The sequence below is a fragment of the Chelonia mydas genome, chromosome 8 (assembly GCF_015237465.2).
Source record: "Chelonia mydas isolate rCheMyd1 chromosome 8, rCheMyd1.pri.v2, whole genome shotgun sequence".
NCBI classification, from domain to species: Eukaryota; Metazoa; Chordata; order Testudines; family Cheloniidae; genus Chelonia; species Chelonia mydas.
In genome coordinates this window covers 1,512,454-1,529,703 of record NC_057854.1, presented here as the reverse complement: position 1 = coordinate 1,529,703, position 17,250 = coordinate 1,512,454, and the positions used below count along the sequence as shown (strand labels likewise).

Below are 17,250 nucleotides of genomic sequence, written 5' to 3'. Positions count from 1 at the left end.
TGTAACCTCAATAAGGATTCTTTAAAATACACCCAGCTCTCTTGGACTCCTTTCCCCCTCATGTTGTTCTCCCAGGGGATCTTGCCCATCAGTTCCCTGAGGGAGTCAGAGTCTGCTTTTCTGAAGTCCAGGGTCCATATTCTGTGGCTCTCCTTTCTTCCTTGTGTCAGGATCCTGAACTCGACCAGCTCGTGGTCACTGCCTTCCAGGTTCCCATCCACTTTTGTTTCCCCTACAAATTCTTCCCGGTTTGTGAGCAGCAGGTCAAGAAGAGCTCTGCCCCTAGTTGGTTCCTCCAGCACTTGCACCAGGAAATTGTCCTCTGTGCTTTCCAAAAACTTCCTGAATTGTCTGTGCACCGCTCTCCCAGCAGATATCAGGGTGATTGAAGTCTCCCATGAGAACCAGGGCCTGTGATCTAGTCACTTCCGTGAGTTGCCAGAAGAAAGTCTCATCCACTTCATTCCCCTGGTCCGGTGGTCTGTAGCAGAGTCCCACCACGACATCACCCTTGTTGCTCACACTTCTAAACTTAATCCAGAGACTCTCAGGTTTTGCTGCAGTTTCATACTTGAGCTCTGAGCAGTCGTACTGCTCTCTTACATACAGTGCAATTCCCCCACCTTTTCTGCCCTGCCTGTCCTTCCTGAACAGTTTATATTCATCCATGACAGTACTCCAGTCATGTGAGTTATCCCACCAAGTCTCTGTTATTCCAATCGCATCATAATTCCTTGACTGTGCCAGGACTTCCAGTTCTCCCTGCTTGTTTCCCAGGCTTCTTGCCTTTGTGTATAGGCACTTAAGATAACTCGCTGATCATTAGGCTTTCTCAGTGTGAGGCAGGAGCCCTCTCTTGTGATCTCTTGCTCGTACTTCCTCCCAGTATCCCACTTCCCCACTTACCTCGGGGCTTTGGTCTCCTTCCCTGGGTGAACCTAGTTTAAAGCCCTCCTCACTAGGTTAGCCAGCCTGCTTGCGAAGATGCTCTTCCCTCTCTTTGTTAGATGTACAGACACTCTTTTCTTAACTTGTGTACTATATAATTTTTTAACATTAGCGTTGTTAAAAAATTTTAAATCTCTCTCTGGCGCCATCAGGTTTAATCCCAAAGCTAGATGTTCACTAAATTTTTCAAGCCACTAATAGGAAAGAAAGTGAAACAGTCTATGCAAACAGTGAGTCAGTCCAGAACATGAGCTACTTAATCTTAATCAATAAAGCTTGGCCTTACAAGAGATCTTGCTGAGGGGGTTGATACAAGAAATGAGGCAGAATGGGAAACAGTGGACTCTGGCTTAAAAGGGTCAATGCGCATTGGAAGGTGCAACAACTAAAATGAATCGTGTCTTCCCTTGCCACTCACTTCCCTGTAAAATAATTACTACTACAAATATAAGCTCTCCCAGGGGTTTCCAGTTTACCAAATGGAACAGGATTTCCGTACTGGTTTGTTTTTTAATGGAGCGGAAGCCAATGTAGCTTTCTTTTATTTGCTTTTAGGTTTGTGCACCAACATCACTTAATGATATCTCCCATAATATGCCTAACTTTCACTGACTGCTTCAAGCAGTTGCTTCTACAGGGCTAACAGCAGAATGGTTTTCCATAAATATATATATGTGCTCAGATACCATGGTGATGGGCGCAGTATAAAATAAAACCCTATTATGTATTTTAGAGGATGTTTTTAGTGGATGGTGTGGGGAGAGATTTATTTCTCCAGTATGGTGACAGGAATGTTAACTTTTGCATGAGGACAAAAATCTTTGATTAAAGTGATGTTAGCTTGCTATCTTATCATGTCAGATGCCCATGTCCATGGGCAACTTGTGCAGAAGTTTTGATTAGCAAGGACTTGAATTGTGCTTACCTGCTGTTGAATGAGTACCGAGAGCCCCGGTGGCTGTGAGGTCTGTAGGTGGTGGTTTGGTATTTTTTGCACAATCGCTGAGTTTCAGATCACATTGTAATGTGTTCAGAGTGCTGTATCTGTGTAAACTGGATGACGTACACTACAGCATAGAGTGTAAAGCTGAACAATGCTACATCTTCAATAATGTCACTCATTTCACCTGAATCGCTTTACAGTTGCAATGAATTGTGCCTGAAGTGACGGGCTGGAAGGCTTGCCAATGGCTTCCCTCACTCCCTGCTAGGCAGGAGCTTGGGGGGTGGAGGGTGACCTTTATGTGTACTGATTTTTAGGAGTAGCGTCCCATTCCATCTGGAGTGTAGGGGAAGACTCCCAGGCAGTAAGGCTGATTGGATTTCTCAGTCTGGCTAGAAGCCGGTAATGGGTAAGATACTTACCTACCTTGCAGAAGTGCTGGGGATTACTTAGTATTGGGAGAATGTAAAGTCCTGTCTGAGAGCACACCGTTTCACAGAAGAAATAAGAATACCTACAGAAGTTGCATGATTTTCATGAGCAATGGCCAGAAGCAATCAGTGCTGAATTGGGAGGGGAAGCTTTTTAAACCAAAGGGTCTGGTTATTAATTTTGTATTATGGTAACACTCCTCTGTTCAAATACAGCAGTGAACTGTAGAAATATTTCACTTCCTTAGCATTCATCCTTTGGTTTTTTTCCTTCCTTCACCAGGACTTGACTGGCATAGAGTCTATGGACCAGTGTCGTCATACCCTGGAGCAACACAACTGGAACATAGAGGTACCAGTTAGAATTATAGTTGGGACACTTTTCTTTCCAGCAACTTAGATTAATAGTCTGAATGACTGTGGGTCTCTCAAAGCAAAATTCTCTTTCTTAAGGGATCCTTGTAGTGGCCTGAGTAATTATAATCAAGGTCATATTATAAAATCATCGTGCTTACACTTCAAAAGTAATCTGCCAAGCTCCCAATCAGCCTCCCCCCAGCAAGCTTTATTCCTTTGCTTATTGTTAAGAATCTTAGGTAGTCTCATTTAATTGTTTGTTCACAATTTCCATTCATATTGAGTTGCTCATTGAACTGAGATTGTACCTTCCACTCTCTAAACTGCAGTTCTTTATCTCATATTCCTTTTCTCTTGGTTTCCAAGTGTAAATCGGAAAACACGTACCTAGTGGATGTACTCAGACCTTGCTAATGTTGAGAAACATGATGGAAGCTGTCACCGACCCCAGGGTCTGGTCTATGCCCCAGCCTGTACCCAGTCCCTTGGAAGTGACCACTTTAGTGTGCCAGCCCCCAAGAACCCGCATGGTTCCACGGGGACAAGCTCACGGACTCCAAAACTTGACCTTCAGGCATCAGCAATCCCTGTCTGTCTTCATGGCTCCCTGCAGCGAATCCAGCCCAGCCAGACTCCTATGGGAGGCTTGTACTGTATCCCCTCAGGGTGCAATACTCTCAGTGAGTGTTTGCAACTACCCAGGTAACCTTTTCCACACAATCATGTGGTGTACAGAATCTGAAAGTCCTTAAGCTAGCAAAGAGAGGCAAAGGTTAAGAGAGAGTTCAACCTGGCCAATGCCAGGCCAGGGAGCCCTTCAGCAATGCCGCTATCAAAGCCATTTTGGCTCTCTTCCTGTCTCTGTCCCTTTGTCCTTCCTCCTAGCCAGGTGAGTGTCACTCCAAAGGCCAGCTCTTAACCCAGCCACATGACAGCTTTCCCCTGTGTTCTCCACCGGGGCCTTTGCTCTGCTCTCCTGCAGAGGGGTTGAGGAAAGTCTCTTTCCTCTTGGCTGCTGGTTGCTAGGAGTGAACATGCTGGTGATTGAGGGTTTCCATTGTCTTTCCACATACTCTATTGCTATGGTTGGTTTCAGCCAGTCCTTTAACAACCAGACCCGTATGTGAGGAACTCACCTCATGTCCACTACTCTCCCCCAAGAGCTTTTTAACCCTTCACACACAGCACAGAGGGACACCGAGGCCCACAGTGGAATCAAAAAAAATATTACCAAAATTCCCACTTCACAACAGCTATGAACTGAATTCAGCCCAATCACACTTGCTGTAAAGCTGCTTGTTATTGTTACCACTTCAATCCATTTAGAATGAAGCTGCCAAAATTGTTGTTCTGCCATATCGAATCTCTGTACTGGCCTCTTCTGTGGCTAGGCTCCCATTTACCTCTACTCCTCTTGCACACTTTACAAGCACCCCTCTAAACCACTCTGAGTCTTAGCGTCTTCAACCCTGCAGTCCCCTACACCTCTACAAGCCTTCCAGCCAACATGCATGCAGTTCTGTCACGCCTTTTAAAACATTCTTAACACCTGCTTAGATCATGACCCACAAGAATGGCCACACTGGGTCAGACCAATGGTCCATCTAGCCCAGTATCCTGTCTCTGACAATGGCTGTTGCCAAATGCTTCAGAAGGGATGAACAGAACAGGGCAATTATCGTGTGATTCACCCCTGTCAACTAGTCCCAGCTCCTGACAGTCAGAGGTTTAGGGATTCCCAGAGCATGGGGGTGCATCCCTGACCATCTTGGCTAATAGCCATTGATGGACCTGTCCTCCAGGAACTTATCTAGTTCTTTTAGAAACCCAGTTATCCTTCTGGCCTTCACAACATCCTCTGAAAATGAGGTCCACAGGCTAACTGTGCATTGTGTGAAGTAGTACTTCCTTATATTTGTTTTAAAACATCTGCCTTTTAATTTCTTTGTGTGACCCCTGGTTCTTGTGTTATGGGAAGGGGTAAATAACACATCCCGACTTGCTTTCTCCACACCAGTCACGATTTTATAGACCCCTCTCATCTCCCCCTTCGCTGTCTCTCTTCTAGGATGAACAGGCCTAGTCTTTGTAATCTCTCCTCACATGGAATCTGTTCCATCCCCCTCATCATTTTTGGTGCCCTTTTTCCGAATTCAGTTACTCTCTTTTTTGAGAAGGAACTACCAGAATTGCATTCAGTATTCAAGTGCGGGCGTACCATGGATTTATATAATGGCATTATGATATTTTCTCTCTTAATCTATCCCTTTACTAATGGTGCCTAACATTTCATTTATGGCCTCCTGCCATGGGCCTGCATTTTTCCTGTACTTCCACTTTGAGCCCCTAGACTGGGAGGCAGGGCTATGAACAGGTCACTTGTTTGGCACAGCTCTCCAGCGGAACAGTACCATGTAAGCTCAGGGTTGTACAAGTATGAGACACCTTGGAAACACCTAGTCTGGAAGCTGGCAGCAGTTACTTTATTTTGATGTGTTAAGTTGCACATGTCCGGTGCTCCAGGCACAGGGACAACTCACACCTACCCCAAACTTCAGAATGGAACTAGTGTATTTTCTCTAACCTGCCTGTATCCATTGCAATTTCTGATGGGCCCCTTTTGCTGCTCCTCCTATGCTAGGCAGCTGTACAGGACCGGTTGAATGAGCAAGAGGGCGTCCCAAGTGTCTTCAATCCACCTCCATCCCGGCCGTTGCAGGTCAATACAGCCGACCACAGGATCTACAGCTATGTTGTTTCAAGGCCGCAACCAAGGGCAAGTTATTTACTAGTTTGGGTTTGTCTCTTTGTGTGGAATGGGTGATATCTCTGAAGAGGGAAAGAAGTGCATCAACAGGGAAAGGAACTCAGTTTCCGTAGCGCATCTGCTTTCTTGTTTCTAAATATTTTCTCTTGAAAGCTACAAACAGTACAGCTCCCTGGGCAGAACTATTCTTACCTTCTCCATTACTACTTTGGATGTTTTCCTTTCTGGTATTTTTCATAGTACCCAGCAAACTCCTTCTTCCCTATACAGCTTGAAGTGAGGGCAGAGCAGAAATGCAACTCAGCTGTCCCAATTCAACTAGAATGAAAGTCTGTTCCTGCTGTCTTGCTGTAGGATGATCTATCTGTATGACGGCCTGCTGAACCGATGTGGTCTGCTTTATGTGCTAGTGTAAGATGTCCATTAACCTGACTGCAGATGGTTAATATGTAGCAGTTGTATAACACTTCAGTCTTCACAGAACCCTTGTAAGATGAGTAAGTGCTGTTATCCCTGTTTCACAGGTAGGGAAAGTGAGATAAAAGATTAAAGCCCAATTTTTGAAAGTGGTCACTGGCTTTGTATGCCTAAAATGTCTCCGGTTGGGCTCTCAAAGTGAGGTACCTGTTGGTGACTACTCAGAAAATTTGACGAGCCTGAGGTCATTCAGCAAGTCACTAGCTTACAGGCCTGAGTTCAGAGCACTAGACCACGCTGTCTGTTTCACATATATTGCAGCGTGTTTGATGCTGGATAGAGGGATAACTGCACTATGGTGTCTCAAGGGGCAGGGATAAATACCTAACACTCTGTTTGTAATTTCAGGGCCTGTTGGGATGGGGTTACTACTTGATAATGGTTCCATTCCGATTTACGTATTACACGTTACTTGATATATTTAGGTAAGTACTTTTTTGTGCAGGTTTGTTTGTTGATTGTAGCAAAGCAAAATTTTACTCCCAAGTATGGTTGTGCTGCTTTTGGCTGGAATTTTCCATTAAGTCTAATCAAACGTCAGGTTTTGTATTAATCAAATACTCACGCATCAAAGTTCTCTGTAGCGTCGCAAGGTTTCTGTGTCTTGGAGACCTAGAACATAGATGTTAGTAACAAATGAATGTTGTATAGTAGAAAATAGATTTCAGATAAGTATTATCTCCGAGAACTCATGGAGGATGGGTGACGTCGCAGAGGACTAGAGAAGGGGAACAAAGAGGACCCAGGGAATTATAGACCAGTCGGCCTAACTTCAATACCTGGAAAGATACTGGAACAAATTCTGAAACTATCATTTTGTGAGCACCTAGGGGATAACAGGGTTATAAGGAATAGCCAGCATGCCAAACCAACCTGATTTCTTTCTTTGGCAGAGTTACGGCTTAGTGGATGGGGGGGAAACAGTAGGTATGATGTATCTTGATTTTAATAAGGCTTTTGACACAGTCCCATGTCACATTCTCATAAGCAAACTAGAGAAATGTGTCTAGATTAAATTAGTATAAGGTGGGTGCACAACTGGTTGAAAGACCATACTCAGAGTAGTTAACAAGGGTTCGCAATCAAACTAGGAAGGATTCCCTAGTTGGATCCCACAGGAGTCAGTCCTGGATCCAGTACTATTCAATATTTTCATTAATGTCTTGGATAATGGAGTGGGAGAGTATGCTTATAAAATTTGCAGATGACAATACGCTGGGAGGGGTTTCAAGCACTTAGGAGGACAGGATTAGAGTTGAAAATGACCTTGACAAACTGGAGAATTGGTCTGAATTCAGCAAGATGAAATTCAGGAAAGATAAGTGCAAAGTACTTAGGAAGGAAAAATCAAATGCACAACTACAAAATGAGGAATAATGCCTAGGTGATGGCGTTGCTGAAAAGTACCTGGGGTTAGAGTGGATCGCAAGTTGAATATGAGTCAACTGTGTGAGGCAGCTGTGAAAAAAGTTATCATTCTGGGGTGTATTCACAGAAATGTCATATGGACAACAAAGGAGGTAATTGTCCTGCTCTACTCAGCACTGGTGAGGCCTCAGCTGGAGTCCTGTACCCAGTTCTGTGTGCCACACTTTAAAGGAAAGATGTGGACAACTGGAGCAAGTCTAGAGGAGAGCAACAGAAATGATAAAAGGTTTAGAAAACCTGACCTATGTGGAAATATTTTAAAAAACGGCCTGTTTAGACTTGAGAAAAGAAGACCAAGCGGGGGACCTGATAAGTCTTCAAATATGTGAAAGGCTGTTCTAAATAGGATGATGGTCAGTTAGTTGCTCTCCATGGCCACTGAAGGTAGGACCACAAGTATTGGGCTTAATCTGCAGCAAGGAAGATTTAGGTTAGAAATTAGGAAAATCTTTTTAACTCTAAGGCCTGGTCTACACTAGGGTGGGGGATCGATATAAGGTATGCAACTTCAGCTACTAGAATAGCGTAGCTGAAGTAGATGTATCTTAGATCGACTTAGAATCACTTACTTCGCGTCCTCGTGGCGCGGGATCGATGGCCACCGCTCCGCTTCCGCCTCTCGCTGTGGTGGAGTTCTGGAGTCAATGGCAAAGCGATTGGGGATCGATTTATCGCGTCTACATTAGATGCGATAAATCGATCCCCGATAGATCGATCACTACCTGCCGATCCAGCGGGTAGCGTAGATGTGGCCTAAGGGTAGTTAAGATCTGGAATAGGCAATGGAGGTTTTTAAGAACGGGTTGGAAAAACTCTTGTCAGGGATGGTCCAGGCTTACTTGGTCCAGCCCGCTGTGCTGAGGCAGGACTTGATGACCTCTTGAGGTCCCTTCCAGCCCTACAATTTTATTCTATTCCTAGCAGTGTCTTATGAATCTGTAAAGGAAACTAATGTATTTAATCCTAATTCAAAATCAGGCTGACACTTGCAGTTCCTAAATATTAAACAACGGAGACCAAACAAGGAATGGGCACACTTCTATTGAGGCACGGCCCAAAGGTTCCCCTCGGGAACAAGCATGTAGGGTAACACAGTTCCTGCCTTAGAGTTTACAGTCTAAAGAGCCAAGACACAGACAACAGGCTGCAATTATTTGCTCCCTGGTGTAATCGCCTCTTCCAGCAGCTGTCTAAAATAAACACTCGTGCGTTAAACCCTCTGTGCAACAAAACTGCAGTTCTGGAAGAGACTTGTCCTGATCAACTTCATATGAATTGCCAGCCAATATAAGACCAATGATCCCTTAAATCTGGTATCCTGTCTGTGGCTGGGGCTTATGCCTGATGTTTCAGAGGATGTTGAACCTTCCAAACACACAATACAGCTGGCCAGTTATGCAGTGCCGTTCGTGGAGGGAGTGCAGGTGAGGAAATCCATCATAACCTCTGGCAATCAGCTGATGCCTTGGAGTACGGAACTTTACCTGGCTTAGGTTTTTCTATAGGGTGCTCATATTGTGGTTTCAAGATGGAGTAGTCAGTGTGTTAGCAGATAGCTGTAAATGTTGACCAGAAAAAGCTCTTCAGAAAGTCAGTAAGCTGAATTTCCAGTGTCCTATGCTTTTCTCGTAGGTTTGCTGTGCGTTTTATACGCCCTGACCCTCGCAGTAGGGTCACGGACCCAGTGGGTGACATTGTTTCATTTATTCATATGTTTGAGGAAAAATATGGGAGGATACACCCTGTCTTCTACCAGGGAACATACAGCCAGGTCAGTACAGCATGTTGGTGCAAAGGTACGTGGGACTATCTTCCTGGTATTGCCTGGCACACTGGCCCTAAAGAAGAATGACAAAAGCCATTTTGCATTTTAAAAGTCCAGTACTAATGTTCAGACTCAGTAACGAGGTAATGGAGATCTCGATTATGAGCGTATTAGGAACCTGAGTCCATCCCACTGTAGGCATTTGCCATGGTGGGGTCTCTGCCAGGCTCAGGGACTTACCAAACAACTGAAGTTTGGAAGGCAAAGCTGATCTGGCAGTTCCTCAGCTGTCTCTGTGGTTCGGAAGCCTACACCTCTTCTTTCATTCTGCTAGTACCAGTTTTATAAGCTGACATAGTGGCCCAAAGTCTGTCCTGATGTACACCCCATTGGAAGTGACTGGGGCTGCACCAAGTCTGAGCAGAATTTAGCCCAGTAACTTGAGAAACTTGGGGAAATGGCTCCTTTGAGTCAAGGAGGTAAAAGGAGAGAACAGATCCCTCTTTTGTTAGATTTGGGTGATGATTCTTCCCAGAAGAAGAGGGGCTCCCTAGCATGTGTGTGTCTCCTTCCCTCACCCCCTTTCAGTCCCAGCCCCAATGCGCGCACACGCCGCTGTTGTGGAGTCCATCCCAGCAGGTAGTTGAGTGCCAGAGAGCACTGCTGAGCCAATATCCCTTAGCACTACTCGAGTATTTAGGTTATTCCCTCCAGCAGTCCCTGCCCCCAGGAACAAGGGGCCATACTTAGAACCCAAACTTAGATTGATATGGGGCTGTTGGGCTATCAGCAACTCAGCGCCAGTTAAACAGAGTCCATCGAACACTTACGCTGCTGGGCTTGTGGGTAAGTGAAATGTTTCAGCTGAGAAATGGGGGGTTACAGAAATCAGCTTAATAACTTGTTTCAATGGATGTGGTTGGAAGGTTGGATCCTACATCTTCCAAACTGGAAAATGGAGAAAAAACTGCACATGATTCTGGGCCATGGGAGTCCTCCTGGAGGCTGAGCCAGAGAAATCCTCCTGGGTCACTAGGTGTGCAGTGCTTTGCTTGGCATTCTCCCAAGGCCCTGCCTGCCAAGGAACAGTGAGGAAAGCACAGTCAAGGGCTCCTTTCTCCTCCATGCAGAGAATTTGCTGGGCACATTGGTGTGGAGGGAGGTCTGGCATGTTCCTCCTCTGTTGCATGCTCTTCAATTAATACCACATTAGATTGAAAAACTGCTTCCCCTGGCAGTTTTCCACGGGCACACCTATCCCGCTGCAATACCAAGGGGGCAGCAGTCCCAGTGCTCCAGCCCCTCTGACTCCAGCTTTTCTGTGCTCCCTCCCCAGGCGCTGAATGACGCTAAGCGGGAGCTGCGCTTCCTGTTGGTTTATCTTCACGGTGACGACCACCAAGATTCAGACGAATTCTGTCGGTAGGTTGGAGAGAGTTTTCTTAAATAACTGGCCATGTGTTTGGGACCCAGCTCTGTCTGCCATCTCTTCTCTTCCCCCAGCAACACACTGTGTGCACCGGAGGTGATCACCCTCATCAACACTAGGATGCTTTTCTGGGCATGCTCCACAAACAAACCAGAGGGATACAGAGGTGAGTGTCTTCCCTCTGCTGAACTCTTCCTGATTCTTGTTAAATCTGGAATAAACAGATCGGTACTGCGGACAATCTGCATCTGTTCTGCATGCTTGATAACTTCCCTGTGCAGGTGAGTAAGTGATAGCCCCCAGAGACCAGCCTGTGACTCCTTACTACACTGAGTGGAATGGGGCTAATCCATACCACATTCTGCATAACGGAGGACATACCATATCTGAGACTAATATTGTAGCCCAAGGAGCCCTCTGCTCTTAATACTGGCTGTTTCACCGTCCTGTCTCAGCAGAGCTAGCTGCTGCTCCTTCAGTGGTCTTGTCATAGGGGCGTTAGGCTGAGTGGGGAAGCATTGTCTAATGACAGTGGTTTGTGTGGTGCCTAGGGACAAAATGGCCACAGGAGATTTCCTTGGTTTTTTTCCCCCCTCATATCTCAGGGTCCTTCTTAGGACTGGATGGGGGGCAAGAATATCCACCTACTAGTCCACAACTAGGCTTTGCAGCATGCCATTAACTGTAACCTAAAAATCCTTTCCGAGCAATTGATACCTGTCCTTGCAAGTGCCTGGTGGGGGTTGTGCTGAACAATGCGTGTCGTCCTCCAAAGACTGAAAGAGTGGCTTGTGTAGTGGTCTAGATCCTTCGTGGCCCACAGAGCGAGCAGCTGGGTCCAAGAATTGAACCTGGGACTGCCAGGCTACTGAGCCCTTGGAGGTGTCACTGTCTCCGGAAGAACACCTCTGACGTCTGTCTTGGTTGTCTCAGCTTTGCTGATTCACAGGTCACTTCTAAAAAGTGAATGGTCTAGGGGGTTGGCAGCCATGGAGTCTGAAGCTGTGTCTCTGTGCCCAACAAAGGGACTGTCAGGACAGCGGGAGCTGCCCACCTCTAGAGGCTTGGGGAGGGAGGCAATTCTAGTCTTATGACCCCTTGGCCTCTCTGTTGGGACTGCCAGTGGTGATGGTGGTTTCTGTGCCCATCTCCCAGTGTCCCAGGCTCTGCGTGAGAACACATACCCATTCCTCGCCATGATTATGTTGAAAGATCGCAGAATGACGGTGGTGGGGCGGCTAGAAGGCCTCATCCAGCCTGATGACCTCATTAACCAGCTGACATTCATCATGGATGCCAACCAGACATACTTGGTGTCTGAGCGCCTGGAAAGGTACTAGGCTGGGAACTGGAAGCCCCAGTAACACTTGTCTTGTGGAGCTGGGAATTCCCAGTTGAGTGGGTCAGATCTAATTCAGGGGGGCTCAGTGTGGGCTGCACTTGGTTCTGCAATGCATTCAGCGGCCAGTGGAAATGCTGGTGCATGCAGTGCTCCCCCCTGATGTGTACATTCAGGCTACACTGCATTCTGGGAATCGAGGTCTCCATAGGCAACATTCCTGCTCAAAGACGAGTAACCACCATCTGCTCCATTTTTCTGGACATTTGGGGCAGCCAGGAGCTGCTGGCACCTTTCAGGGAAAGTCTGGATGTAGCTGGACTCTGACTGTGGCTAAGAGTGTAACTGGGATCCAGGCATTTCGGCCAGAGTCACGCTGATATCTTCAGCCAGTCCTGTATGGGAGTCGCCTGCTTTGGACCTCCAGCCCCAGGTGGCTGTGCTGCTGAGTTAAGGCTGCATTTGTGATGTCCTGCGGCTGTCTCCTTGACACATGCCCCCTCCAAGTATTGATGTGGGCTCCATTCAGACTGAGAGCCGATAGGAGGCCAGCTCAGTGTCTCATTCCCTTTAGTCCTTCCTGCTTCCCAGTCAGAGTGTGTGCCTAGCTGATGGTCAGACCTGTGGGTTTCTAAAGTGAGTCAGGAACAGGCTAAAGAAACAAGGGAGTAGCTATCTGCAGCAGAGGGCTGCAGAGCAGAGCTTTTGAGTGCAGTGTGCATGGCACTTGCCCACACTACAGCCCTTGTTTGTGCATTTATCCTAAAATGGATGCCATCTATGCCAGGGACTAGTCACCATAGAGAGTCCAGCCTCCTTCAGAGTGGGAAACCTTCTGCATCATCTGTGTGCTCCTCATCTGAGAAGTGTTAGTGCTGTGGAGGCTACTGTCCTCCTCTTGCCCTGCCCTGCCCAGGTTTCTGGTCTGTTGATGTTAACCACCCTCACTCCCTGATGTTTGCAGGGAGGAGAGAAACCAAACGCAGGTCCTGAGGCAGCAGCAGGATGAGGCGTACCTGGCGTCCCTGCGGGCGGATCAGGAAAAGGAACGCAAAAAAAAGGAGGAACGGGAGAGGAAGAAGAGAAGGGAGGAAGAGGTGCAGCAGCAGAAGCTAGCGGAGGAGAGACGGCGCCAGGTGAGACAGAAGTGAGCCTGGGAAGCACAGCAGCAACGCTGGCTCCCAGCTCTCGCTGCTGCTTCCTGCCAGGTTCCCACTCCAGGGCTTCCTCTCTTCGTGGTCGGCCTGCTCGCTGGTTTCCAATCAGGTGCTGAGTTCATATAATCCTGCATCTGCCTCGTACGTCTTCTCTGGGGCTTTGTGGGGCACGTTGTCTCCCGGGCAGGACATGCTATGCCTTGGCATTGAGGCCATCTCCATGCCAGCCTGGTGCTCTGATCTTCCTCGTTGCTTTTCAGACTCTGCAGGAGGAGAAGGTGCGCAAATCGGAATGCCTTCCCCCAGAGCCGCATCCCGATGACCCGGAGAGCGTGAAGATCATTTTCAAGCTGCCCAATGATTCCAGAGTGGAGAGGCGATTCCATTTCACACAGTCGTTAACGGTGAGGGAGGTCAGATATCTAGAGCAGCAGCAGAATCCCAAATTCTCAAGCTGGCTGGACGGGTTGGGGGGTGGCCACACTCACTGTTGTCACGAGGGCACCCTTGCTAGAGCCAGAGTAGGCAGAGGTGGTATGCTTGCATGGGGGAGGGTAACCACGCTTGTCACTGCTGGGCAGTATCCAGCTGGCAGGGAAGCAAGAGAAGAGTCAAAGACCAGATGTAAAGCTGAAATACCGCTTTTTTCCCCTCCTAAATATGGGCTTCCTGCTGCTTCTCAGTCCATGGGTGTGCGAGGGCCTGAGCCTGTGCTCTGGATTTCCCAGGAACACCGAGACGAGCCTCTGGCATGCTTCAAGCAGGGTCTTGAGAAAACAGCTGTCCCTAGTGTGCAGTCTGGTTCTGTATCCTGGTGCAGGGTTCAGGTTGTCTTAAGTGTTTGACAGACGAAATGCTCTGACTGCTAAGAGACTAGCAGCCCGGCCCCCACACCAGGTGGGCATTGTAGTACCTCGCCCAGGCCTGCAGGAATTACTGTGTGCTGCCTGTCCATTGGCAAATGCCTCTGCGCTTCCCTTCCAGGTGATCCATGACTTCCTATTCTCCTTGAAGGAGAGCCCAGAGAAGTTCCAGATTGAGGCCAACTTCCCTCGCCGTGTCCTGCCCTGCCTCCCTACAGAGGAGTGGCCCAACCCCCCCACGCTGCAGGAGGCTGGACTCAGCCACACAGAAGTTCTCTTTGTTCAGGACCTCACGGACGATTGACACTTTTCCAAAACACGATGGAAGGAGAAATTCAGATTATTATTATAATACAATATTTTTTTTAAAGACTGCTGCGTACAAATGAGGGATCAGAGACCACGTCACCTGCGCCAGCCACGCTGTGTGTCTGCGCTGGTGCGAGAAAGTGCGCGTGATCCATGGCTCACCTACTCCCACGCACAGTCATCCCCTTACACCTGATGGCAGAGAGGGAGGGGGGCCACCATTGCCCTCCCCAGGGAAGGGCAGAAATGGCAGCTCTTGGTAAATATTGCTTTTATTGAAAATACTAGAGCCCCAAGGCCTGCCGTCTTGTGAAGATTTGATACTTTGCTGCTCCTGATGGCCAAAGGACACTGCACCTGTGCAATGGGTTGGGGGCCTGCCTGTGTTGGGGAGAGGAGGGATGGACAGAATTTCTTCGGCTTCCCCCTGTGTATAAAAACCTTCCTTTTACTAGTTCTCTTGCTTTGTAATGACCAAAGGAGACTGGAGTTGACAATGGTATTAATTTTTTGATAAAGAGCTGGTTGACGTTCTTAACGCCATGGGATCTTGCCCAGGGTTCTTAGCCTGCATAGTGTAATAAACTCTGCCTCTAGCGTGCCTGTGCGAATGCTTCCTGGTGTCAGTGCTTTCCTCTCCACACGGGCTGCTCCCGTTCCATCCGCAGGGGAGCCAGTCAGCTACAAAGCACCCACTGTAGAGGGTGAAGGGGGCATTCTGAGCTGGTTCTAATGACCTACCTGCACACACTGGGAATGGATCTTGTCTTAGGCTCCGTGTTGCAAGGTTAATCTAGCTCTGTACTTGTCTTCATTCAGCCTTCTTGGCTCCAGGTGCTGTGGAGCAGCCATTGCCTGTGTCATGTCCAGGGTGACCAGACAGAAAATGTGAAAAATTGGGACAGGGGTGGGGAGTAATAGGAGCTTATATAAGAAAATGACCCAAAAATCAGGACTGTTCCTATAAAATTGGGACATCTGGTCGCCCTAGTCATGCCCAGTAGAATTGCAGAAGTCAGCAGCTCCTAACATGCTCTTTAAGAGATGAGCCAATCTAGGAACTCCTGCTGAGTGGGGCCCCATGAAGTGCAAGTGCTCTCCCTTGGGGTGCAGGGGAAGGCAGGTTGCCTTTGCTTTGCTGGCTGTCCAAAAATTCACTGGGTTTGCGTCGGGGTGAGTCTCGGGACTGACTAACGAGGGCTGGCCAGATACTGTTGTGCAGAAAGACAACATTGCCAGCTGTGGGGAGGCCTCATCTTGGTCACTCTGCTCGTACCTGGTGCGGGGAAGCCTTGCTGTATGGTACCAGCCCTAGCGAAGTAGATCCATTCAAGCGCCTTCCTCGTTCTGCAGCCTCATTCCAGTTAGTAGTGGGCTGCACAGAGAAGAGGATTGGCTTGCCGCGGTTATTATTGAGTCAGGCTGCAGAATTCCCCCCTTGCTGTCATGCTGCCTTGCGGCTGCACGGAAAAGCTGTAGACTAAGGGAGGGAGGTGACCTTGAGGGGTCTCGGAGCCAAACAGTTGGTGTGATGAGAGACAGTGAGGCCGGAGTGTTTGTTACACTGGTGCTAACTGGAGTCACTGCAGCTGCAACTTACCTTCCTCATGTTGGCTGTTGCCCCTTTCCCAAAGGTGCTAGGCCCAGGGAGTCACAGCCCCTCTCTGGCAGGTGCCCCTACCGCTGTTTGGGTTCCCAGCACTGCCAGGGAAAGTACAGATTGCACCCCCACCTTTCTCCAGGGTTAGAGTTGAGAGGCAGACACCAAGTTCTAGTGGCTAAAGCCAGAGGCTGTATATTTGTGGTAGCAGCTGGGGGACTTATCACAGCTGTGCTTTTGAGTTCTGTAGAAGGGTAAGAGCAGAGAAAAGGAGCGTTAATTAGTCCTTTTAAGGAAGCCTAACCCATTTGTCCTGTTGATTTGTAGGTATTGATGGCTGAGTGCCCTCTCCCTTGACAGCCCACTGCTCATAGTCTGCTGCTTTCCCCAGGAAGGACCCAGGTACCAGGAACTATGGAAGGGAAGGCAGCAGGAGACCTGCAAGGGAATCTATTGGTCCCCTTTCCTTTCTTTGGCTGCATCTCAGCCAGGCAGCCTGAAAAGACTCTTGCATCTTAAGTACGGGCCTTTTTGCTGACAGAGTGTAGAGACAGCGCTCTGGGCCACCTGAACAGAAGAACTCTCTGCTGAAGAAGTGCGGTCCTGGGTCTTTGCAGCCTGAGGTACTATCCGTGTGGTAACAACCACTGATTCCCCCCCCCCCCACGCTGCTTTGTCCTTTCTGACTCCCCGGCCAGAATGAGATTCTAGCAGGTCCCCTCACACCCCTCTTCGTTCCCTGGTTCCTCAAGCGAGCAGCAAGGATTAAAGGAAGAGGTACAGCTGCCCCTATGCGGGCACAGAGCTCAGGGATGCCACAATCCCAGCACAGCTCTCTGCACAGAAAGCCCAGCTGCAGCCAGCCTGTGCTGGGTCACCTGAGGGAGCTGCAGAACAGGTGCTTCCCCCTTTGTGGCCATGGGAGAGCCAACCTGTAGCATTTCACAACAGGATGCTGCCATCTGGTAGGTGCTAGCCCCTGTGCACCTCCAGCAGCTGCTGGATCCCACCTTGGCACAAGCTGCATTTCAGGGTGGGTGACGTGATCCCTGTGTTGAAGGGGCAGGCGTGCATGCTGGGGCCAGCCCCTGGCAGCGCCTCTCCAGCCAGTCCCTTGGAGCTTTAGCTCCACCTGGGGAGGACGTCTCCCTGCTCTCAAACAGGACCCAGGGCTGGACTGATAGTGGAAGCTGCAGGTGGGGGTCTGCTAGCTGGCCTCTCTGAAGGGGTAGCTGACTTCCTGTCAGGGAGCAGCCAGGGAATCAGCAGCTGGCAAGAAGTGCCAGCCCATGGGAAGTGGGGGAAGATAGGGGAGGAGGCTAAGGAACTGGTTAAAGGGGAGACTATCATGGGTCATACGGAGAGGTGAACTGTCAGGCTGGAGGGAGGTTACTAGAGTTCCACAGGGAGCTGTCCTGGGGCCAATCTTCATTAACA

General features: G+C 48.6%; 1 protein-coding gene across 3 annotated transcripts in view; it reads left to right on the top strand.

Annotated features, from left to right (window-relative positions):
* FAF2 (Fas associated factor family member 2) overlaps nucleotides 1–14,820 on the top strand; it is a 30,286-nt gene extending 15,466 nt beyond the window's left edge. For all 3 annotated transcript variants that reach the window (XM_037907704.2, XM_037907705.2, XM_043553068.1), the window contains 10 exons: nucleotides 2,606–2,674; nucleotides 5,321–5,455; nucleotides 6,272–6,348; nucleotides 8,984–9,122; nucleotides 10,453–10,538; nucleotides 10,620–10,711; nucleotides 11,701–11,878; nucleotides 12,849–13,020; nucleotides 13,302–13,445; nucleotides 14,026–14,820. In XM_037907704.2, the coding sequence (XP_037763632.1) occupies nucleotides 2,606–2,674; nucleotides 5,321–5,455; nucleotides 6,272–6,348; nucleotides 8,984–9,122; nucleotides 10,453–10,538; nucleotides 10,620–10,711; nucleotides 11,701–11,878; nucleotides 12,849–13,020; nucleotides 13,302–13,445; nucleotides 14,026–14,208 (1,275 nt within the window). In that variant the 3' untranslated portion in view covers nucleotides 14,209–14,820. The remainder of the gene's footprint in view (nucleotides 1–2,605; nucleotides 2,675–5,320; nucleotides 5,456–6,271; nucleotides 6,349–8,983; nucleotides 9,123–10,452; nucleotides 10,539–10,619; nucleotides 10,712–11,700; nucleotides 11,879–12,848; nucleotides 13,021–13,301; nucleotides 13,446–14,025) is intronic.
* The last annotated feature ends 2,430 nt before the right edge of the window (nucleotides 14,821–17,250 follow it).